Source organism: Xiphophorus couchianus, chromosome 11 (genome assembly GCF_001444195.1).
Source record: "Xiphophorus couchianus chromosome 11, X_couchianus-1.0, whole genome shotgun sequence".
In the NCBI taxonomy this organism is placed as follows: domain Eukaryota; kingdom Metazoa; phylum Chordata; class Actinopteri; order Cyprinodontiformes; family Poeciliidae; genus Xiphophorus; species Xiphophorus couchianus.
Window position 1 is genome coordinate 16043120 of NC_040238.1, and position 25484 is coordinate 16068603.

The following is a 25484-nucleotide window of genomic DNA, read 5'->3' on the forward strand; positions in this document are numbered from 1 at the left end:
CAGTTTGAATGGGGACCAAATGCAACATTTCCTCCTTTGTCAGCTGGTGCAGTTTGCTTTCACACTCTGCTGTGTCAAACAAACCAAACCCAGTGAAAAACCAGTTTACTCACTCGCCTGTGGTGGCGCTGCACCAGGAACCACTGAAGAAAATTACATGAAAACCCCAAGAAGACATGAGCGCAACTTCCTACTTTGAAAAATGTAAACAAAAATTGAGTTGTGTTAGATTTTAGCGGTTGTAGAATTTCTCCTTTGTCTTTGACAAAATACCACGAGCCATTTTGTTTTGGTTGTATTTACCCAGAATGCCCTGCACTATATTCCGCTTCCTGCTTTTTGAGCAGACCAGAGTTCACTTTTTTTTGTAAACATCAGAGTTTGATTGTGCATTCACACTTCCCCAAACAAACCAATCTTTCTGGGCAAATATAATAGAAATTGATTAAAGCGGAGGGGAGGAAATAGACCAGAGGACACACCAACGTAAGTCCATTGGGGGGAAAGACGAACAAAAGTAATGTTGTTGAGACCGGGATGATATGAAATTTATTGTGCGGTTCATCCGTAAAACTACACAAACACTACCATCAACTACTCAGCCGCCCGCCGTGTTCAGTCTATCCGCTTACCTGTATAAATAATCCCGCAGCGCTCTTCCCGCCGTTCGCTTTCAACCAGCAGCTCTGCATCGCCCCAGTCATTTTAAGGATTCTTACTGGTCCCCTGAAAACGATGAAAACCCGGGCATTATCATTAATCAATAAAATCCCCGCGGGCCAAACTTGAAAATTGGATGTTATGTTGCTATCACTTAGCTTTCGTCAATAACTCAGAGGCGGAAGTCAGAGCTCCGCGCAACGCAAGTAATGTCCCGGCCGGAACACGGTGCGCTAAAGAACAAAACATAAATTAACGAAGCTTCGAGGCAGATAAATCTTCCTCGAGGAATTTTAATAATCGAGGTACTCGAATCATTCGAGAAATCGTTTCAGCCCTAGTTGGCACACATTGAAACTGTGATCACAATTGTGATTCTAATGAAAATGTTTAATTACACACATGATGGGACTGTTTATGGTGTGAACCAGGATGGTTACTGAGCTGTAAAACAGTCCAATGACTCAAACAGTACAGTGCGCCAGATCAGATGAGTTGGACAGAGTTTTTTTCTTCTTCTGGAGAGTTATGTGTATGGAGGTGTCGTCTGTGATGCCATATGTAGGACAGATAGTCCGCCTCAGTGGGATAGGAGCTAAACTCCTGGCCAACTGGAGCGATTTCCAGTCTGTGGAGAAGATCCAGATTGTGCATAAGGTGATAATTGCATGCGTTGCTCACTAATAGCTTGTGCTGATTCTTCCCTCTCTGTTTGTTGTTGGTTGTTTTGTTATTATTTTTCTTTGGTACAGGAGAAGTTTTCTCTAGCTAGAACAAGGCAAATACTTCAAAGGTGCATCAGTGAGGATTTCTGACATGATTAAATGTGGAGGGAAAAAAACCAGTACAGATTTAAGAGCTTTTAAATGGATAGCGTACTTGGCACGGTTGAAATAAACGGATCCAAACGTCAGCTGTGACCTCAGGCTGGCCGTTCTGATGTGCGACTGTCTGAGCCAACCTGAACCTCTCACGCCGATGGGACAGACACGTTCTGAATCACATCCCTCAGTTCCAGCGAGAACACGGACACAGTGATGTGTTGTCTATAAACTGGGAACATGGTGAGAATTCTCGGTGCCCAATGGAGCTGAAGCTGTCTTATTAATATCACAACCAACTGCTTTATTTTGAACAGAGAAATACACAGTGACAGGTCTGTTTTCATTCAGAGTTGAGGATAGTGCTTACTAAAACGATTCTTTTCTGCAGCTAGTGGGAACTGCTGACTCTGTCTAAAAACTTGAAATGCAACTTTTGTGACAGTTGCTTGTGTAGATCTGTGAATCTTGGCAGTTACAATACTTTAGCTCAGTGTTTGATATGTGTTGCATTACAGCAATGCTTATTGTAGCTGGGGTTGGGACTTTAAAGTGTTGATGTCTATTAATTAATTACATAGATTTTCACACATTAAAGATTTTAGCACAATTTTTACATTTTTTTAACATACAAAAGTCCTGAGCAAGAATCATTGTATTCTTGTGTTTCTGTTTGTTTGTAGCAGTTATGCAATGAAAAGTAGGCTAACATCTGTGGGGGAAAACCAGGAGACGAAGACGGTTCTTTCATTTTTGTCCCTTTTCTCAGACTCGCTGTGTTCTTTAATGTGCTGAATGTTTAAAGATGAAACTTGAACCCAGCATGATCAAATTCAGTATTAATGTTAGAATGACATTGAGACAAACCTCATGGTATGTTACCATAGCAACATCACCTTTGGTTTTTAAACAGTCGTTGTATGTAGCTTTCCATGCTAACTATTCAGCATGTATATATATTTTTTTGATGTAGTTTTCTGGTTTTGTTCTGCTGTGTGCTAGATCCGTACCTTTCAATTCAGAGAAACCTTTGCTTTTGCTGCTAAAAAAATTTTTGTCTAGAGCCGCGAAATAATATAGCTTATAAATATAAGCTATATTAAATATTTGAAACACGAGAAAATTAAATCTAATTGTATTTTCCTGATTTCGGAACAAAATGAATAATTTTACTTTTGCAAAAGGAATAAAGTGATTTATTTTGTATAATGAGGTCATTAGAAAACAAAGATGGGTTGCCCACATAACAATATAAATTGTATACATTAAAGCTAAAACTATTTACATTCTTTATATTTTAAAAGCCTTGTACCATTGGTGCCATTCTATTGCAGATATTTTTTTGTAAATGTTGCATAAACATCATCCAGAAGTAGGACTGTCACCATAGCACATATTCCTGGTTGATAAATTGTCCCAGACGTTATTGCGATAAACATTAATATTGTTGTGTTGAGAGCATTTTCAAGTAATAATAATGTAAGAATAGTTTCTTACAGATCAATAAACTTTAAATTCTGATGAACATTTAACACTGGATCTGGAAGATATTTTAAATATCCCCAATAAAAAAAATAAAATGAATCATGAAGTATCTGTAAACAACGGTCTCTTTCAAAATAAGGGCTACTTGAGACCAAATCACCATACTGAAGACTTCTATCATCCAGTTTTTGGTAGAAAACTGGATGATACATGCAAGTGAAAATTATTGAGTTTGTTTTAATTTGTCATGCGATTAATTGATTTACGGATTATTGTGACAAGCCTGTCCAGAAGAACTGCTAACCCGCCTTTCTGCTACTGTAGTGTTTTCAGTTTTTGGCTGAATTTATTAAAATATTTATTAGAATCTTTGAGTGAAGTGGTTTATAATAAATTTTATAATTGCATAGCTCATAAAATTTTAATGCTCAGTTGCTGCGAATGTTATTTCGCCTATCGGTTTAAACCGACATGTGAAGCTGAGGCGCTGTATATTCGCTGTAGAGCTGAGCATGATGTCCAAGGAGCTCCCTGCAGCATTCCATCACCACTCATTGGCTTTCCTTTCATCAGCGCAGAACAGTAATGTTCTCTAGAGGGTTGTATTGGCAGTTCTAAAAGTGGCTTGTATCCACGTGTTTTCCGTTAAGGCTTTCGTTAAGAGTTGTGGATATAAACAGTGATCACATCCATCCAATCTGGCACACTTGTTGCTAAGACTCTTCCGTGCTCGCGTTCCTCACGGGATCCCTTAACATATTTGTCATTGACAAATCAGATTTCATTCTGAGCCGTTTCTGACTTCTTCCTACGCAGATGCATATGAAGATATGATTACATGACGCCTTGAATCTTGTAGAATGTGATACAAACTAAGACGTTTTATTACACCTGTGGTCAAATGTTACTGAGATTCTTCTGTTTTGCTCAACATTTACTAGTGACATACATGATATCAGATTTACTCACACGCATCAGGACATTGCTCTCGAAACTGCTTAAACTTTTACAATTTCAGGCTAGATGTTGAACGAGCAAGAAGTTCCCCCACCAGAAGCATCAAGGTGGGCGTGGCCCTCACCAGTTAATCGCAGTCTACATTCTTCCAACTCCATTTTTTTCACATCTAATCTTTTCTGTTCTATCGCAGCCTGCAGCAAAAGCAGCTCCCGCTTCTGTTCAAAAGTCAGGCTAGTGGCAACAGCATCAGCATCCAACCACGTGCCGGCAGCCTGCAATTTAGTTGGTCCTAACACACCCGAGTCAGTTAGATTAGCTTTAATGATAGCTCTAATATTATCCTTAGACCGTTTATCACCGACCTCCAACTGAAAATATTCAGCGATCTTTAACAATTGTTCGCGTGTGCAGCGCTCCAACCCGTCTTCAGACGGCTCTCGTAAAAACTCATCAACAGCAGCCATAACTTTACCAATTAGTCACCAAACACCTGAATTCCAGTCCCAACAGCAGCACTCTGAGCTCCCACAATCTCAAAACAACCACAGCGTCACAGTGACCCCGTCCCTCTAACTGCCTAACCAAAAGCTAACTAATCTCCCCCCCTAGTCTTCGGGTGTTACCGTGATGGGTTTTTATGCACTAACGCCCGAGAGTCCGGAAAAGCAACCAATAAATGGCGACCCCCCTGCAACTCCGGATGTGCTCCCGAGACAACTGCTCTGCCCACGTTCACACCACACTAAAATCCCCCCCCACAACAAACTCCATAAAGGAAGTCGTTGTTAAGCCTAGCAGGGACAGAACCACCACGACTTACTACGATTGCGATCACTCAAACTGCTACACAGACACACTCTCTCAAAACAGATGTATAATGGCCGCATCACTCACCAAACACGCTCGTCAACGTCCCCCAACAAGCCAGCGTACACAAATCAAAGCACAATACTCGACAGCTGATCTCCAATCTGGGTTCAAACTGACGAGCCCCCATTTGTCACGCCCCCCCATAGGCAATGACAAAAATGGGAGACAGACGAGCGGATCCAAATAACAATTTATTTGTTTCCCCAAAAAAGTATGCGCTTTGAGGACTGTTCAGCCAGTCCGAGAGAAGCGTGGAGCAGTGCTGCCTGTCCCGGTCAGGTCCGGAGGCCAACCAAGCAGCGCAGGTGGCTGATTAGATGCCAGTATTTATTAGCCACCAGGTGCGTTCAATCAACAGTCCATCACCCTGCTTCCTGAAAGAACAAAAACAAATAGTGGACTAGACTACAGACCCCTACTGGATAGGAGGGGACTGTCACACATCTCTTAAGTTCACCTGGAAAAGTTATGCTGCATTTTGGGGCATCTTGAAATTTCACCCCAAAGCTGAATATCCCTAACTTTTTGAGGAGTTTATATTTAGGCTTATTTAGCCCTTTTTGTATTGTTAGACTTTGTTTTCCTTTGAATTGATTTTTGTTTATGCAGCTATCTATGTAGAGCTGGTTGATATATTAGATCATAGAATGTGTCGACAATCCGCCAAAGCAGAGAGATTGTGGGATCGTCTTTAGAGCACATTCCACGCATTGCAGTCCCCTGCTCTCCTTTAAACACATCACTTTTGTTTTGTTCCTTTTCTTTAACCTTAATGAATAACTCTATGTTGCAGGGTTGATATGGTTGGTTGTCTTAATTACAATGGTATTGTATTTTGTTAGTCTTCCTGTTAAAAGGGAGTTTTTCTCTCCACTATCGCTGCATGCATGTTCAGTATCAGGGACTTTTGATGTACTAAACTTTGACCTTGATTTTTTTTTTCTTCCTTCAAATTACTCTTTTTCATTCAAAACTATTATGTCAACGAATGACATGTTTGTTTTAAATCGTAAATGATGGAAATAAACCAAAAATGTCTGAAATTTACTGAACTATTAATAACAAGGATAAATTAGAATGTATGTCATTTACTGCACATCTGTTAAGTGCCTTAAGGTGATATTTGTTGTGAACTGACACTATTTAAACAAAATATAATTGAAAAAAGAAAAAAATTACATAATTTTTTAACATCTTTTAAAGTAGGTCTAGTTGACTGTATGTGTGAACATAACTTCCAGAAAAAATTTCCCTCCTGCTTTATGAATTTAGCGCCCAGTGCTCTAAGCAGCATTCTCTGCCTTTTTTGTCTTTCCCACACAGACAGCTGTTTGCTTTTTGAAAAAGAGCTGCAGCTGAACACATACACGCACACACACACACAGGGGAAGCTGCAGCCTGCTGCCAGCTGAATAGGGTTGTACTTTCACTAGTCTCTACTGTGAACGTCATTGTAAAACATCACAAATGCTTGATTGTTGGTGAAAACACAGACCTTTATATATATATATATATATACAGCATATATATATATATAATTAATAATTGTTTCTTGAAGCTGTGAACATAAAAATAGGCCGCGATTTTTATATAACATGGCTGGCTGACTAACGGTATGATTCCAAGGAAAAGACGATGTTAGCAATATTGGTGAGAAGATTAATGAAAAACATATAATAGTATAAGCATTTTATATCAGTCTATCAAATTTAATTATTGATTAATTTTCGTTTTAAATATCCAATATACTGCCAAACTAATGAGGAGAACTTCATTTATCCGCCATTGGTAACTGAAGAGTGAGTGAGTTAGTTGATGCCACCAGCCTGTCTTAGCTCTGTCTTTCCTCTGCCTACATCCCCCAGAATGCCATGCGGTTCTGGATCAAAGTTCTGTGAAGTTATCAAAATTTTAAGCCATATTTTCTTTTGACATGGATCACGTGTCTAACACGATTGATATTATTGTTTTATCGCCCAGGTTAGAACAGATGTGTGGATGAGTATAACAACCTGACCAGTACACGCATTACAGACAACAAGATTTAGCTTTTTTGAATCAGCTGTCTTTCTTCTAAATGTTATTTTGTTCACAGCAGCTGCTCTCTCTCCAAGCTTGACTTTAAGTGATGATGGGAAAGTGCTGGATCAGCTCTAGATTGAGCCAGAAAGATATCACTCGTAGAACTTCTCCCAGCAGACGGACTTCTACTTCTTAAAAAGTTAGAAAGAACAAGCTGCCTCTTGGTAGGAGATCTTTTTCAAACTCCAAGAGTTTTCTACATTAGGTCATTGAAAGAGGCGAATTGTCTGAGTGTTTCACATTTGCTGGCTAGCTTTCCCACTGGTTGATGATATAATGAAATGAAATGATTACCCCCTCCAACATATTTTCAGTCAGACATGCAGTGGCTCCAGTGGTGAGGAGCAGTGGTTGAACAGAAATGCTGGGAGAGATTCATGTCTTTCATTTCAGAGCAAAAATTGAGCCGTTGTTCTTGTTATTGACCAAAATTGAGGCAAATGGAAATGTGCACTCAGGACTAAAACTTCTCACCATTTTAAATGTGTGATTTTGCTGGTTGTTTACTTACATAGTGGGATAGTGTACCAGTTTGAAGTAGACTGTAGCATGAGAGACTCTTAAGAGAAATCCTGTCACATTTTCCTCATGTTTGGCCTCAGTGAATGTAGAAAGAGACGAGAAAAGGGGGATGGAAACGAGATTTTTGAGCCTTGCTGTGAAACTATGTGCTGCAGGGGCTGAAGGAGCACTTCCTGTTTGCTGACATGCCTCTTCATCAGGGAATGTTGAATTGTGGGACTACAGTGCAGCTCTGAGCAGAGAGGCTGAGTAAGTTGTTGAAGCCGGTTCTCCTGCTAGGTGATCCTTAAAGCTTCTTGGTGTTTTTGATGGGGTTTTTTTAAAAAGGGATACACAACCACTTGAACATGTTAACCTAAAGCTGTTGTGATTTTTCTATTAACTATATTAACACCTACAAAACGTCTGCATTGGGGCAAACTGCCTCAAAGTTTTCATGAACAACCCTGATCAGCTTGTGGCTTTCTGCTTGCTATATTAGCAGGAGCTAACGCCATTAGCAGGAATCAAATTATAACATATTTCTATGTAATGAATGGATGTTTAGTGAAAATTAAGCATCTTTAAATCTTTGTAACACAATATATTTGGGAAAATGTTTTGATCCCTATGCTTACAGTAAGTAGCTAGAGTTAGAAACTGGAGCTCTTTGCTCTCCTTTCCAGTTAGCATTTCCAAGCACAGCTTTTTCAGCCAACTCTCTCTCCTCTTCATCCGTTTGGTTTCCCCTTCTTACTTCTACATTGCCTTCTTTTTCAACATGGTGCGGTTTAAAGTGAAGGGGCTCATCTTTCAATTTGCTAAAGTAGCTCTAAGTTACCTTAGCTAGCACCTCACATACTTCATCTACCCAGGATAGTGCAGCATACACATGGCAATGACAATGTGACAATATTTTGTTTAAGTTTATATAAACTAAACAGCCGACAGTCTTTTTACTGTATTGTTTGTACATCTAAAGTAATTGTGTCTCACATAAAGTCTATTGCTACAACAAATCGTGGATCCCTTTAAAGGCTAAACATGACTCATTTACAGTTATATGAGCAGGATATTAGGGCAGAGGAGGCTTTATTTATGTTGGTGTTCTTTTTCAAACAGGGACAGGGAAAGTATAGATGGAAAATAACCCAACCAGCTTCTACATGGCATGCAAAAACCGTGCAGCTTAATATTATTGCTCAACATACTTCTAGGGATTAAGTGCTGGAATTTCACATTTATATTAAAGACGGCTCAAAACATTTTTATAACTGACGGTGAACACTGTTGAAGCAAATGGGATGTTATGGTTCTGTTTAAATCAGACTGATGACAAATCACTAAAAGGGGGGAGAAATGAAACAGAAATTTTTTATTTCATTTTAATTTTGTTTGGATTTTATCCCAAGTTTCAACATCAGAATGAAATGAAGACGTTTCATCTTTGCGACAAATATACAGTTATCAGTCTGACCTACCTTTCCGCTCTGTGTTGTCCAGTATATTTGACCATGCGTGGTACTGTGTGTGTTGGCTGTAGGAGCCTGAGGCCGGGACGTCACATAGAAGACGATAACATCGTGCCTGAACTCGCTCACATCCATCCCAGAGAGAGACCCGACTGGGAGGAGACCATCAGTGCCATGGTGAGACGCGCCATCATTCTCTACATACTCTCCTCCTCAAACAGCTCTGTTAATCAGTCAGACACGCCTTACTTCATAAAAACCAAACAATAAAAAGTCATAAAACACATGTAAACATTGCAGTCCAAACATCATGTTTCAATGTTGAGCGTGGAAAAAAACCCAAGCTCAGTTCTAGAACATAATTAAAACTCTGTTATTTCACTGTTTTTAAAAATGCATCATTTCAACATCGATGTTCTCTAACAAGCCCCTGAGGCTTCACAGAACAGCTGGATTTATTCGCAGGTTAAATGGCACACAGCTGGACTCTAATTACTTGTTAGGTGCCTGTGGTTGTTCTGGATTTTAATTTGGTGTGTCAGAATAAAAAGGGACAAATATGCCACACATATGCGTGAACCACAAATCAAGTCTCCTTTAATTTGCACGTCATATTTATGCACTATTTTGCTTTGTCTGTCGAGTAAAATCTAAATTAATAGAAAATGGGGGGAAGTTTCAGCAGTTTGGAAATGTTGGTGAGGTATTGTAGTCATTAAAAGGTCAATTATTTCAAACCCATTTTTTATTCAGCTCAGTGCAGTTCATTGGGAATAGTTTTTCTATGTGAAACCCAAAATGAATCTCTGCCATTGTCTGGCTGTGTTTCCCGGTTCTGTCTCTGGCTCCCTTGCCGTCCCTTTTACTTGCTGCCAGTCATAACCTCCTCAGCATCTGTTTATAAAGCAGCAGGCCAACGAGTTTTAACTTCCATTCCTCTTCATCTCCGCTCCTGAAACAGCGCCTTAGGTTTCTGATCAATTCGACTCCGAACCGCTTCAGACTCTCTGCCATCTTCCTGCAGCCCAACTTCACCCCAACTCCGGTGCTGGTTTCATTCAGCATGCAGCATCATTCATTATTTCCTTTCCTCCCCTGGTTTTACTGCGGGCCTTGCATCTCGCATCAACAGCACAGTGAAAATGAGGCCGTCTCCATGGTAACGCGCTGAGCCACCCGTGGTCGGCGTGTGGTAAGAGCTTTCTCACAAGTGTTCGCTTCGATCCGGCAACAGACAGAGAGACCGACACCAACCTCACCAAGCTGATGAATATTGATCAGAGAGGCGGGGCTTTTAATTCTTCATGTTGGCTCGTCTCTGGTCAACATTTGAGAGCAGAGCGGCTATGAATTGGGCTGGCATAAAATTCTGAATGTCTCCAGTGGCTCCAGGAGGTGATATTAAGCAACTTGGTGTAAGCTGTTACACCAACGCCCTGTTGCACCGGGGAGCAGAGAAATGGAGCAAAATGCTCCCAAGGCCCAGTGGGCTAATGGTGCAGAGCTTTACACCAAACATGGCACAGGATGTGGTACTTTGATCTGAGCTTCCTGACGGAAGTAGAATCTGCAACTTTCAGGCAAGATGCAAATTTGAACTCTTGCTACTTGTTTTTATCAAAGAGGGAGCAGTTCAAAACTCAGGCTGGCACAACTCGCACAGATGATTGATTAGAAACCCAAAATTAGATCATAATGACCCACTAGTGGAAGGGTGCCCAAAGTCGGTCCTCGAGGGCCGGCATCCTGCAGGGTTTAGTTCTCTCCCTGGTGGTAGTAACAACCTTTTCAGCATGTCAATGTTCTTCTTAGGCCTTCTAACGAGCCATCATTTGATCCAGGTGCGTTAAACCAGGGAGAGAACTAAAACATGCAGGATGCCGGCCCTCGAGTTCCTACTTTGGGCACCCCTGCACTAGTGTGAAGCTTAAAGGGGCAGTATTATGTATTTTCCAGGCACATTAAACAATCAAGTACTATGTTTAGTTATTATACAAATGCTATGCATCAAACACAATTTTAAAAAAATTTGACTACATAATTTAACGTCTTGAAATTGGGCCTCTGTTTCTTTGAGAACTCCTGGTCTTTCTGAAACTCGACCTTCAGGAAGTCATCACAACATCGCTCATTTTACCAACGTTTCCCTGAGAAGTAGCTCTTAAAAGCTCAGCAGACGCACAGTTCCACCAGTTGTTTGCGAATTGCTTCTTGCTAGTCTGAAGGAGCTGAGTGGGGGAGGAGGAGGGCGGGGTGCTTTGTGAGCTGGAGTTTAGAAGCTGCAGCTCCGAGGAGGATCTTTGTCTTAAAGGCGGCACTTGGTCCAACCAGGCATTTTGCACAGCTGAATGGTTGCCATGGGAGATTAAAGAATTTCTCAAACATGACAACACTCCAGGTATATTTTTGATAAGGAAATAACATGATAAGCTCAAAAAACTCAATTTTACACAAAAGTATAAAATTGATCCACGTTTAAAGTAAAAGAATGTCTAGCATGAGCTGATTAGCAAGATGGACAAAATTCTTAAATTAAGTAAATGTATAAATTTAAATAAAATTTAAATGAAAGTTATTTTAAAAAAACATAAATTTACAGACAAATGAAGTACTTGGAGAAACGGATAGAAAAGAAACGATACTGCATGTGTTGTTTCATCATGTCACTGAACTGCAGCAGTTACTGTATTAGATCTGATAGATGTAAAAATCAACAGTACCCTTATTGTCATACGTTAGTATGACGTGTCACTGACTCGGCGCCAGATTTGACACCAAGTCCATCTCGAATACATCGTCGTCGCAATATCAGTGTTTACAATATTCATATCGCAAAGGGATGTTTGGATTACAATAATTGTATTCCAATATATATAGATTATACTTTGATGAAATGGAAAATGTTGAAAATGTACGTGGGCTTAGCTTATTGCTAAAGATTGTTTTGACCTTTTTAGGTCATTCTGATTACTGTTGTCGTAATCAGTAATGATTACTGATTACTAATCAGTAATCAGTAACTAATCAGTAACTGATTAGTTACTGATTGGTGTCAGGCGCCTGGCACGCCTGACACCTGACGTGCCAGGCGTCAGGTGTTATTTTGTACCATCTAATATGGTCAAGAAAGAGAAATTAATAAGTGAATTGAGAAGAGTTTTCAGTTAAATGTTAAGGGAACTGCACAATTAACTTACAGATGTGAGAAACACCATGAAGGAGGACGCCAGGACAGATTACTGAACAGCAGGCTGGGCTTGTTTGACAAAAACCTGATTGCACAGATGTCCATTGTCCTTAAAGGAACCTGGTTGTCCACTGAAGGACTTCAGCGTAATGTTATGTGTGGACAGAAGGACTAACTGGATGCTGAAAAGTTAACGCTGCAGTGCTTAAAACAGCCTGTTGGCTCTGTCAGCTTCATGCTGTGAAGACCTTGGGTAGAGGAGGTGCAGAAAGTTCCAGCTGACTTCATCTGCATACCACCTTCACTGTCACGCCGTCTGGCTGTCGGGTCACAAGCTGCTTACAAGACATTTTGCTAAATAACAATCTCTGCTTTCTTAAGAGCTCACATAACATCTACGGCTCAGTTTTCACTTTGTTTTTCAAAAACAAACCAAAAAAGAGAATTACTTCTGCTTTCATTTGTATTTCCTGTACTTTTATTTTTGTCTGGCAATCAGCGACTAAAAATCAATCACTTTCACTTAAACGATGAAAATCTACGGCTATTTCTTGACTATGTATTTACAACACGTTATGAGAATCTGCTGCATAAATTGCACGCATTACACCCGATACAGCTAAGTATAAATCTGATTGGGATTGAATGAAGTTATTTAGGTTGAATTGGGCAGAATATTAATATCATGCAGTAGTTGATGTCTTTCTTTTTTCTATATCATTCATTCTGATTAGCCATGGTTTACGTATCTGTTTTTTGGACTAACTGGCAGATAAATTTGCTTCAGTGTCCTCATATGCAGCTTGTTTTACGTTTCAAATAGCAGGATGGCAGTATGAACAGGCAACAGTTAAAAGACCAGTTAACATTTAATTAATTTAATTTCCCTTTGGGTTCAATAAGGGATCCTAAAGAGGATAAAATAAATCTTTGATCTCGAGGAGTTTTATCCTGGTTAAATAAAGATTTAAGATGAATAAAGTAGATTTGAATTTGAACATCATATCCATTGCTTGAACTTTTTCTGCCTTAAAGAAGGTCTTTGTAAAAAATAAAATAAAATAAAGATCAATACACCACTTTGCAAAAATATTTAATACTCCTTAAGCTTTTTCACATTTTTTCATGTTACGATCCCAAAACTACAAACGGTTTCAAACGTATTTTATGTCATAGACCAAAAAAGATTTCAATCTGATTTCAGTTTGCTTTATGTAGAAGAGGTGTTTTACCTGGAGAAGACAAAAAAGAAACCTTTTAGCCTCTAAACCTTTAAAATGTGCAAAGCAGGCAGACCCTCCATGAGGGCTGCAACAGGAGAGAGAGATGGTTCTACAAAGTACACTACAATTTTCAAATTTTATTTCTAAAACAATTATGTAAAGTTGTCGCACTGAAAACATTTATATTAATAGACACTTGAAGCTAAATACCTAATGTTGTTTTGGGGTTATAAGTACTTTTACAAGTCACTCTAAAACGTCCATGTTTTTTTTTTCTGGATGTGCTTCACTAAACACAGAAACAATACATTCTGCAAAAAAACAACAACTTTGTTCTTTCTCAGTCAGATGACATAACTGCTTATTCAAGCAGCTTTGACACAAGATCATGGGATGTATTTCTGCAGAGTTTACAGAAGTAACTTCCACAGCATCTACAACTGACCTCTTGACCTCCTCTGTTAACTGAGCGTACATATGGAGGTAGCGGGTGATCCGTACCAGCCGACTCCCTCACCAAATCATTGTTTCAATAATCTCATTTGATCTGAATCGGCAACTTGCACACAATTCACTGGAAAAGTGTTGACCGTGCCTCATAACTGTAGTATGTCTGTAGGAGAAAAATGTTTATGCACACATATCGCTAATATTTGTGCTTCTGCTGGTTTGAATTTTTTATTTTCTTTTTCAGGCACGAAGTGCAGAGATTCCTGAGCTAAGGGCAGAGCCCCTTATTCGCTCCAGCAGCAGCAGTACGGCCAGCATGAAGGTCAAAAATGTCAAGAAGTGAGTAATCACACACCCCCACACACGGGCTATATATTTTGCTGGATGTGTGCTCCATTATATCTTTGTCCACCATCTGGGAAGAACACATTTCTTACATTGCTTTTTCACAATAAATCAAAAGTATAACTCATTTTTAGAAAAGAACCAGTGTTTTAATTTGAGTTGTTTTTTAAAGATCTCAAAGAAAAGTTGAGTTCTGCCAAGTTATTTAAAGATAAAATCAAATCATCTTGTTTGGACATTATAGCATTTAAAACTACAAATTTCTTCCAGAGATTTCTGCCAGCTTAAAGTTGATCAAAATGGCTACTCTGGTTAAGTGATAGTAAATTTCGTCATCAACAGAGAGATGTAGAGCTGCACCAGTAACACTGACTTATAAAAAAACTAGTGCCCCTGGTACAGAGGCTTGAGGAACACTTCATCCCTTGTTACCATGGCCGTTCTGTATCTAAACAATCTGTATTTCTGTTGTGTTTCCAGACTTTCCTTCACCAAGGGACATTTCCCAAAATTGGCCGAATGTGCCCACTTCCACTATGAAAATGTTGATTTTGGAACAATCCAGGTACAGTCCTGACACTTCCACTGGAATTTCTTCACCATGCTTGTGACTCTTCTGATTGCACACATCCTTACTGATGAATAGTGGGTGTGACACATGCCGGTTCTGTTTCGGTTTCTAGATTGTTGAGCGTTTACAGAAGTAAAACACTCAACAAGCGTTGAATCTGCTCTTTCATCTCAGATTCATTTGCTTCCTAAATCGGACGTGAATCAAAAGGGTTTGAGTGTTTCTCATAACCTGGACATGAATGATATTGTGTCTCGAGGTATCTTTGTTTCTGGCCTTGGTTCTTCCAACAAATACTTTCATCTGTTTAGTTTAGATCATTCTTCAGCTTTTAATGTTTCCTTGTGTATTATGGGCTATTATTCCTTTTTATTTTCCTGTTGTTTTCCACTGTTTGTGCTCCTGCTCTGCTGTCATATTTAGTGCTGTAAGAGGACATCCGTGGTGCATTTGGAACGCTACATGTAAAATAGGGCAGAATAGAATAACATCCGTTGTCGACTAATTCCATGTTAGCATTCAGGGGGTAAAAAAGGAACGGCTTAGTCTTTTAAAATTAGCTGTTGTTCTCCAGCCTTAACAAAATGCATCCTGGGATTGTTTCTTTTTCCAGCTTTGACGGAGAAAGCAAAAAAAATAAATAAAAAAAACTGTGACGGAAATTGAGAGCATGGCCTATTTCTCTGTCCCAACACCGCTCCTCTCAGTGTGAAAGTGTTTTCTTTTTCTCCGAATCCATCAGCCATATACTGACTGATCACACCACTGAGATTCGTACCGTTTCCTGCTGTATTGTTATGATTTTAATGAACCAGTAGGGGTCAGCAGTGGGCTAGATTAATTGCAGTAAAGCAGGAGAGGTACAGTAAGTGGCTGCAGGTTATTTATTGCTGTCTCCTAACTGCACACATAGAGAAGATGTTAGGGCTGCAGGGTGTATGTAGGTGTTCCTGTTAGTGTCCCAGCTGTGGCTGCTGGCTGCTGATTGGTCGCCTTCACACACTTTGGTGCAAAACTGCTGTCATGTATCTGTTCGTCTTTGCTTTACCACGTTGTCATTTTGCCTCCCTAATGAGCAAACAAAAGCTCGAGTTTGTAAAAAGAGATTAAACACTCTGTCATGTTGGTTAGTTTCTGTGTTTCATATTTAATATTTCTACAACCGAACACATTTGATTGGTAAAATGCCTGGTAACTGAAGCTGTGTGATGACATGACACGAACAGCTCAACTCCTCTGCTGGCAAGAAACATGGCTGCTGATTAGCCTACATGACGCAGTGGTGACGTTTGATTTTCAGGGTTCAGTTTCTACCGCCAGTCATCAAAGCTGAACAGCTAAAGGAAAATAAATCATCAGAAAAGGCCAGAGTGGACTTTGGATATACTTTTCAACTGTAAAATCCACATTAGTATTTTCACTCTGAGTCAAGACTTTCAGACTTGATGTGAGATCTGTCCTGGACGGCGTTTAGACTTTACCTCAGCTTTGGGTTTTGGCCCCTTTGTTGGAAGATTTTTTTTTTATTATTATTTCTGTCTGAAAAAATAAGTAATCAGAAGAGCTATGAGTCAGAGCAATGCTTCCATGGAAAGCTCTTTTTACATTCAACTTAGAACTTTGTTTTGGTTGCAGTTAAAGTGGCTTCAAAAGTATTCAACTTTTCCACATTTGGTTTCAGGTTAAAACCAAAAACATTAATGTTGTTCCTATTCTAGTACAAAATGGCTCATAACTGTGGAAGGATCAAGACAGTCGGGGTGAAGCGATTAATCAAATTGACTAAATTTGTAATTACTGGAGTATACAGACTTTAAAAAAGCATATTTGCTGAAAAACAACACCCTCAAAGCAGTAATAGAGCCAAAACTCAACAGAAATATATATATTTAGCATTTAAGATAATAAAAAAAATATTGTATGTAAACGTGTTCTACCTATATCTACTCATGGAACAGTTTTAACTTTGTCAGTTCTAATTGTGTAAAAAACACCTTAAGTACCTTTTGCTTTCCTATTATTAATTGGCTAATGCAAAAATTTATCTACAGATGACCAAGTGTACACTATGTCGTTGAATTTTTGGCAACAAAATCATCTTTTTGTTTAAAAAAGTAACTGAATTATTTGTTTATTTACCTCTTTTAGCATATTTCTTATATTGTATAAAAAGGCTTAAATGGTTACATGAAAAATCTTCAAAAAGTTCCAATTTGTTTCTCCAATTAATCAATTAATCATCTGAATTAATTGATGGATTGTTTATTGCAGATTTTTCAAAATCCAAATCTAAGGAAATCTGAGGTTTGTCTTTTAACAGAGTTTAATCCCCCTGAATCGATATGCGGTAAAATCTCCTCCTACTGCAGTTCCAGCTGCTGGTCTTGTTTTCTTGTTTCTGCAATACATGATGATTGCTTGTAGCTCATAATACAGTTCTGTCATAAAATCCCAGTATAATAGAAAACGCCTGTGGTTTTAACATAAGCTAATGTGGAAAAGTTCAGAGTTGTGAATGCTTTTGCAGGTTTTTCTTGTATTACTAAATGCTAAACAGTGTAGCATTTTGTGGTATTCCCTCCTTACCTGATCTACTGGTTTCAGCTTTGCTCAGTTTTTTTTTAAAATTCTATATTTTATTCTTCCTTTTGTGTAATCTTTTCTCCTGCTGCAGCAGTAATTGTGAAATCTTGAACTAATTGGAGCCGGTTTTCTCCAGTGTAATTTTTGCGTTTACCTGCAGCTGCACTCCTGGAGTAAATTGCACACTGCAGTCCTGTCATCTTGGCAGGGCCCGCTCCCAGTGTGGCCACCTTATTGAGTTGCAAACATGTTATTTCACGTGTGGTTGGAGGTAAAGTGCACTCTCACTGTCAGTGCACATGTGCTTTGTATTGTGCAATTGTAAATGCTTGTAGACCGACAGTTCATTGATGCTGCAGCTTATTCTAGCAGCATGTCCGAGACCTAGTTAAAGTCTCCTAGCTTTTTTCTGAAAATAAATTTAACCCATTTATTTCGGTAAATTTAACCCATTTATTTTCAGAATAATCTTTCATGGAGCTTCTTCGAAGAATCCTTCTTTAGAAATGCAGGTTGAACGCTAATATTAGTTAACGTTCAATCCAAATTAAACGTCTGTGCTGCTGCGTCATGTTCAGCATCGAGACACTATTTTAGCTTTACTGATAGGCTAACTCCATTCAGCTTGACTTGAACACAGCAACAGTCTTTTCCAGTGTCCTATCAGATCTTTTTTTTTTATCCCAAGAGAAGTAGCTTTGTGCAGCTTCTCTTAACAAGCAACTCTGTGTTGCATGTGCGTCAGATTCACGAGCGTACCACAAAGGTTGAGGCTGGAACATTTGGATGTAAACAATAATAAAGGAGATTAATTGCGTTAAAATTTTTCATGCGATAATATCTAAATCATTTATTACTGAAAAATTAACGTGTTTAGCAGGAACACTAAATACAACAGTCATTTTCTCACTGGAAATTTTTTCTTCTTTAAGATTCTAAGAATATTATTCATAAACATGTCCTTTAGAGCTCCATAGGAATCCCTTCTCTTGTTCCTTCGACGTGGAGCAGTGACGGCACTCTGGCTAATCTCCTCCGCTTCCTGTCACTCTTCCAGGCCTGACACTGCATTAAACCTGTTGATAGACCTCCAGAACTTTATTGACTTCAGTAATATCTCTCCGTGCCAGTCGGCTTTGCTCTTCCACGCAGCAAATCTGCAACTGGACATTTTCCCCGTCCTGTTGCCGATAGCACACAGAGCTCAAAGCTTTCAAACATTTTATTACTAATGGACACTACCATGTAAACTGGTGCTGTCATCCACTGTTTGCGCTGCCAAGCCAGCCTGTAGTCCTGACTTGTCCACAGATGAGAATATTGGGAGAATTTTGCTTTGCATCCTCATTTTTATAAGGTCCTTGGAGAAGAAACATGAACTACCTTACATTCACATTTTCTGAAATGAAATCAGTTCTGATCATTTGCAGTCCAACCCATCGGTCTTTTTCTGACTGATACTGATTACTAATTTTCTTCCTGGTCTTACCAGCCAATTCCAATTTTCTTAAGAACTACAAAATATACCAACAAATTTGCTTAAAATTGCTTTAACTCCATAACTGAAGTTAACTGCAAAAAAAAGGATAGGGTAAGTTCCTTGATGAAGCGAAATCCTGTTTAAATTCAATAGAAAATAAAGCAGATAAAAAACTTGCTTGACTCTCTAAAAAATGAACTAAGCTGTAAATAAAGACCCCCGGTGTCATCAGAGGGAGATATTTTGACACTTATTTACATCCTCATGTGACTCCAAGAAAATAATTGGCTGAGATATTAAATCTTTAATGCGCGAGAACAAAAGGGTTGGAATTCGATCCGATAGAAAACAATAATCATGACTGAGCTAACAGCTGTGATGGAGTTTCCCCTCATGTTGACCGCAGTGCAGCAGTCAGAACGGGTGTCGGTCAGCCAGAGCAGCAGGTTGCGTGTATGAAAGCAGCCATCCATGTAATGAAGACTGGCACCCACAATCCCCCAACTCTCCTTTTAGTGTACAGCTAACATGTCTTCTACCTTCTGATTTGTAACATAACGTCCATTTTATACATCTTCAGCCATCATCTGCATTTGTGGAAGACCCTCCCCCAGTGGGACCCCATTCATTATTTTTAATACCTCTTGATAGCGAACAGCTTTCAGCCTTCAGAAAAAGGGTCAAAAGCCAATAAAGAGAATCTGATTTTGTAACTCTAGATATTAATATCTGGAGTTATTGGTGAGATTTTGTCTCTTGAGAAGGTGAGAGCCTCGTTCTCTTATGTCAAACCCATGTGTCACATGTCCATCCAGAGGCCTGGGAGTGATGTAACTATTAGTCATTCTGCTCTCGGTGGGGGAAAACAAAAGCTTGGCCAGAGCTCGGTCTTTGTGCCTCGTGGTCATTGTTGAAAGGTTCTTAAAGCTCCACTGCGGACAAAGCAGCACAAAACCCAGCACTCATTAGGCACTGTTGTGGTCGATGAAAACGGGCTCAGCGTTGATGTTTTTCAGTTTATGACATTATCTGTTCTACGCAAACCTCCGTTTCTGAGATTTAGGAGTTTATTCCATGACAGAGCTTAGTCAATCAACAATAAGCATGACCTGCTCACACTGTCCCGTTTGCTCTGTCTTCTTGTAACGTTTGCAAACTGAGTAGACTGATTTATTACCACCAGCTCCGGTGGGAAACGTGCTTAAATGTTGGAATGTTTTAACTGCTGAGCCGGCTGCTTGGAGGAACTGCGCTTCAGGGGGCTGATAAGTCATCTGGAAGACCGCTACTCTGCTTTACCTGACTCATCAACATGATTTGTGGGTCAAGAAAATTGCATTTTAAGTTGTTGTTTGTTTTTTTTTCATTGTGCTTTATCTGACACAACAGGATAATAATGGATGGTTACCACCAGTGTGCAGAATGGCCTGAATTAGCACTATGCACATATTGACTGTATACTCTTTGCACTTAGCTTAGGTGGAAATCCATTTCAGCCCCACTTAGTTCCGTTTGCAACAAAGGTTAATCTGTGTTAGATTGTGCTCCAGCTATCCTTACACAGAGCTGTGTATGCACACCTCAGTAATCAGATTTATTTGGTGTCCCTGCTCCAAGCTATGATCTCACCCCGCTTTCAGCAACCTCGCTCTGTTTAGATTCCATTGCACTCCTGAGCCCTATTCCCAATCCATTTTTATAGCTTAAGTAATGATTTTAGATATAGCCCCTTCACACTTCCTTCTGCAGCTCCCTTTCACTGCAGCAAAGGCCTGCAGGCGGCCTGATTCTACCTCCGCCTGCTCTGCTCCTCTGCAATCTGACAAACTGCCGCCGTTATTCTTCATACTACAAGCTGCCATCCACACAGCTTTAGACTCTGACCCCATGGTGTGTTCACGAGTCATTTTTCATAGTAAAGCTTTTCTAATTGACTTCTTCAAATCAAAGACAAACGTTTACTACACATGCAGAAAGGTAAGTTGCTTAAAGCTGACGTAAGTAGCATTTATAAAAAAATATGTTTGACATATTTATTAAAACTGTCAGCATATCGTAACAGTTTGCTATGAGACAGATGGTTTGTGACAAGATTGATTTTGTCTCTGAACTTTTACTGTTGTCTGAAGAAATGCACCACTGCTGAGTTGTCCTGGCCGAAATCAACCAATCAGAGCCAGGAGGACGGTCTTACCTCTCCCAATCATCCTCATGTACTTGCTGCTAAATGTGCCAATGACGGAGAAGCAACTTAAGGTTGCAGAAAAGCAGTTTATCCACTGTCATCGGTGGCCATGCTAACTAGCCTGAGCAATTTGACAAGCTGTGCTAGCTACTGGTCCTGCTGTCTGCTGTGTGTCTGTGTCCAGTACGCTTTACTTGTAGTGACTGTCAGACACTCCAGTAATTGTCTGTTAACCTGTTCCACTCAGAGAGCTACGGATGGAGAGAAGCTGATATAAAAATGCCCTTAATTGTTTTTTTCTAGCCTTCCTGCTAAAAGGAGAGGTGACAACATATTTTTTGTGTGAGAAGTTGCTGTAGACTTAACTGTTTTAAAACGGAGAGAAGATTATGGATTTGAGACTTCACACTGCTTTTAGCATTTTAAATTAGCAGTATTTGGTGTTATAAACTGTAAAAATCCATTTCCCAGTGAATCTATTTGAGACTAGGTAGAACCTCTCCTTAACTGAGATCTCTAAAAAGATCTCCGGACTGCGTAGGAACCTTTTGCTAAGAAAAAATGCATTCCAAATCCCAACTTGCACTGTACTCTTAAAGGGTTCTTGGCAAGTAAATTCCAAATCAGTACAAACATTTGAGTGTTTTTTTCTAGTAAAAGTTTAGAAAATTAGATTTAGTTTTAAATGTGCATTCTTGTCTTTAGTTAAAACATTTTATTTTGTACCCATAAGCAGCGTGGGTACACTTTATTAGGTTTCCTGGACATCATCAGAGCGATTCCTGTCCAACCTGTCTTTTGTGTTGCGCAGCAGTGGGCTGAATAAACTGGGTCATCACTGGATTATCATTTGATTTTCATAAGCAGACGTATAGTAGTGAGATTCAAAGCTGTGCCGGGGCAGCTGGGGTGAGCAAAATCTCAGCTAATGGTAATGCACAGCTTGCTTTGGCCCGGCAGCGAGTGCTGTCACTACGCCTGTTTTCCACTGCACATGTTGAGTTGCAGGGGGAGATTTTGGGGTTTCAGAGACTGGAGTTCAGGCCAGCTGGGATGGTGTGCTGGTTAAAATAAATTTCAGGAATTATGTATGGATCTTTTAATATTCTTCTGGGGGGAGATGAACAGTTTTTTTTAGCATTCAGGCAGTTTACACAACCCACTGTGCATAGATGGATGAGCATATAGCGAAAGGAATGTCAGGATTGGGGAAAAAGTGTAAAGCCTCTTGAGCTGCTGCCGTGGAGACAAGTTGGTGAGCGGTATGGTACTGTTAGGGTGGAGCAACTGGCGTCACACAATACAGTTTATGCATTGGAGGACAGTAAGCCATCACTGCTTGAAACAAGCATGAGACATACTACTGAGTCACTTTATCCTTGCTTTAGTATGATGCCACGTTAGGCGGTTGAGTTAAAAACCCGCCTGCCCAATGAGAGTCCAGCTGGCAGTGGAAAGGTTCTCCTGAATACACCGGACCATAAATTATCGTACCGAGATCAATGCTGTGCCATTCATTTTAAACAAGGCCAATATTGCTCACCTAACTTTTATTTATTTTTGTTTTTGAAGAATGTTTTAAAAGTTTCTTATGACTAAGTTTTTACAAAATGTTTTATGAAGGTACAATTAATGGCACCAAGAATCAAAACGAAAAGACATTTAAAAATGGTTTACTTGAAACTGTTTATTGGGAAATGTGAACTAGATAAAAGCTCAGTTTATTTTTTCTCGTTTCTTCCAAACAGTCATTAATCATCAGTTAAATGAACCTAATTCTCTATTAAACTCCAATGGAAACACTTGAGCACAAAAGTTATGTGATCAACAACCAGATGTTACTACAGGTGGAAAAGATGAAGAGGGTGTCAGGAAGTTGTTGGAAGATGTATGTTGCACTGACTTGTTGCGTGAACAAAGATATTCATGTGTGATTTTAATCATAATCACATCCATTATTTAATGGAAACATTCCAATTAGGAAATTGTTCTTTTTTTTTTTTTTTTACGATATTGGAATATCAAATCTTTGCACACATTTGTCATGAAAACGCAGCATTTGTCCTCTATTGGACTTAAAACTTATTTGGTTGTCGAATCTCTCAATGTTCATCTTGATTAGTCGAATAATGAACTTTTGAATGAAGTCTTGTCTCAATGTTTCTCATTTTCCTGTTGGCTTTTAAAACGCCATCTGCAGAGTGAATGGCAGAAAGTGTTCTTCAAGACTTAGGATCACAAACTGTGTATGTATCCATATTAGTATACAGTTATGGTGATGGAGAAGAGTAGCCTCTGACAGTTTTAACATATAAACAGATTGTTTCTGAGAAATTAATTACATCTACAAGCTTAGATCCAAAGAATAGGAAACTAGTGGTGGGAATTTTTAGGCTCTTGGTGTGTTGGTTCGATTATGACTCAGAAGGTTAAGATGCGATTATAAATAAATTGTTGACACCTCCACCGTATGACTCAACATGCTTACTGAATATGCAAGGTTATGATGACATAAGAACTCGTGGGAATGGCTTTCCATGCATCCTATTTTAGAGCTATTTTATTTGCCTGTTACTTCGAGCTTTAGATTGGTTCTTTAATAATGTAGCTCTGAGGTGAAATGTTACATCTAGAGTTGGGATGCAACAATATGACAATTTGGGCCATTATCAATACCCGGTATTATCATCGCTGTTATGACTAACTGATATTTACCAATATTTTATATATATTTCATGAGCCTTTTGACATCTTGAAAAAACTCCCCATAATTCTGTCCTGTATCACTGCCACATGCCACAAACAAATACCACATGACCAACCTCCTCCATTACCCCTCCAGAAACGAACAGCAACATGGAAATAAATATCGGTTGTTGATTTTGGTCCAGTTTTATCATTTTTTACTATGACCAATATTGGCTGATACCAATGTTATAATCGTGCATCCCTAACATGAGGAGCGCCATACAAAAGCCCTGATTCTCAACAACGTTTGGTGGCCATGTGTGACAGAATGGACACTGGAATTATTACACCCTCCCTCCCTCTTTTTACTTTATTTAAAAGACTAGACTCTTAAGCTGCACGTCTCCTACTTGAACTGAGATGTATTAAACTGCAGTTACAGCAGTTCACCACCAGTTGGCACATGGAGCACGGTGAGTGCTCCTGACTCAGCGGTACCGGGTTGTCAACGGAGGCGCTCACTGTCGCTCTTACCTGTGTTAACAGGTAAATATCAATTAGCGCTGCTATTTATATAAATTGTCTGGTATAGGGGAAGTGAGCTAGAGTAAGGTAATTAGATATTTGTGTGTAAGTTTTGAATAAGCATTTTTTTTTAACCTATATTGTAAATATTTATTGACTAAGCGAGCCAACGGTAATTTAGTGCGGTAACGGCTGGTCAGCGGAGGCGCTCACTGTCTCTTGTCTGTGTTAACACCGTTCAGAAAATAAAAGAACCTGCGAAAACCACACTGCTTAATCATTAAGTGTGCAACACATGGATCCTTCACCGTAATTGCTGGCTGAACTTTGCAATCATCTTCACCTTTTCAGAGTTCGGTAGAATCTTTATCATCTAGCTTTACGTGCTTTCAATTCAAGATGGCCGATAACATCAGGTGTTTTACTCCTACCTCTTGTTTGCCCATGTCCCCATCTCTATGAATTGCAAATAGATTTTCTGCCCTCATCCTTGTATGAAACCTAATACTTTTAATGATGTATTATCTTTTTAACTATAGATATGCAATTTTGAACACTTTGTGCCTATTCTGTTGGCTCTTTGGTCCCAGACACCAGCTCTCAACTAGACTCATTGGGGTTAAACGGCAACATGAAAATAAATTTCAGCGCACTTTTATCATGTTTTACTATGACTAATATTGACTGATACCATAGAGCAAAAAGCACAGGTATCGTTTTGTATCGTTTTGCCGAAACAAACCAACATAAACTTCCTTCAGTAGATGTATCTAACGATCCATTCAAGTAATCGTTTATTGTATCAATTACTCTGACAATTGATTAATCAAATCGGCCACTCAAGCCTCTTTTGTATTATACATTAAAATATAAAAATAGACCAACAATTCAGTTCCTATTTTAAATAAGAAAAGGAACAATGGGTGAGTTTGATCCCAGCTCTCCTTCCTGTGTCCAGTAGTTCATGTTGTCCACAAATCTGCTGGTGAATGCTCGTCATTTTGCCTCGTTGCCCTTTGTAGCTTGAGTTGTTTTGTACTTTTATACCAGACAAAACATGATATCCTATGAACAATTAAAAATCCATATCAGCTCTGCAAAAATAGTTTTAGTAATCAATTATGCCATCTATTATTCTGATAATTAATTAGATAAAAACATTGGCACATTCTTCAGAACCTGGAGCTTTATTAATACAATATTTGAAATACATTAAAAGATGCAAATAAACAAATAATCTGATTCCTTTTTTAGACAAGAACATAAACATTTATTGCTAAATGAAGTAACAGCATTCCTTTAGTGAATGCTTCATCATTTGTAACAAAGGATGCGTGTGCAGCTAAAAAAATACTTTGACCGTTGGGAAAAGCTCAGGTCTTTCTGCTTGACTTAA

The 25484-nt window shown here is 39.2% G+C and overlaps 1 protein-coding gene across 7 annotated transcripts in view; it reads left to right on the top strand.

Annotated features, from left to right (window-relative positions):
- arhgap32b (Rho GTPase activating protein 32b) overlaps positions 1-25484 on the top strand; it is a 93030-nt gene that overhangs the window by 30108 nt on the left and 37438 nt on the right. For 6 of the 7 annotated variants that reach the window (XM_028030767.1, XM_028030769.1, XM_028030770.1 and 3 more), the window contains 3 exons: positions 8923-9028; positions 13956-14050; positions 14537-14621. In XM_028030767.1, coding sequence (XP_027886568.1) covers positions 8923-9028; positions 13956-14050; positions 14537-14621 — 286 coding nt within the window. Of the gene's footprint in view, positions 1-8922; positions 9029-13955; positions 14051-14536; positions 14622-24061; positions 24110-25484 lie in introns of those variants that run through there. The other variant, XM_028030772.1, reaches the window with a different exon arrangement.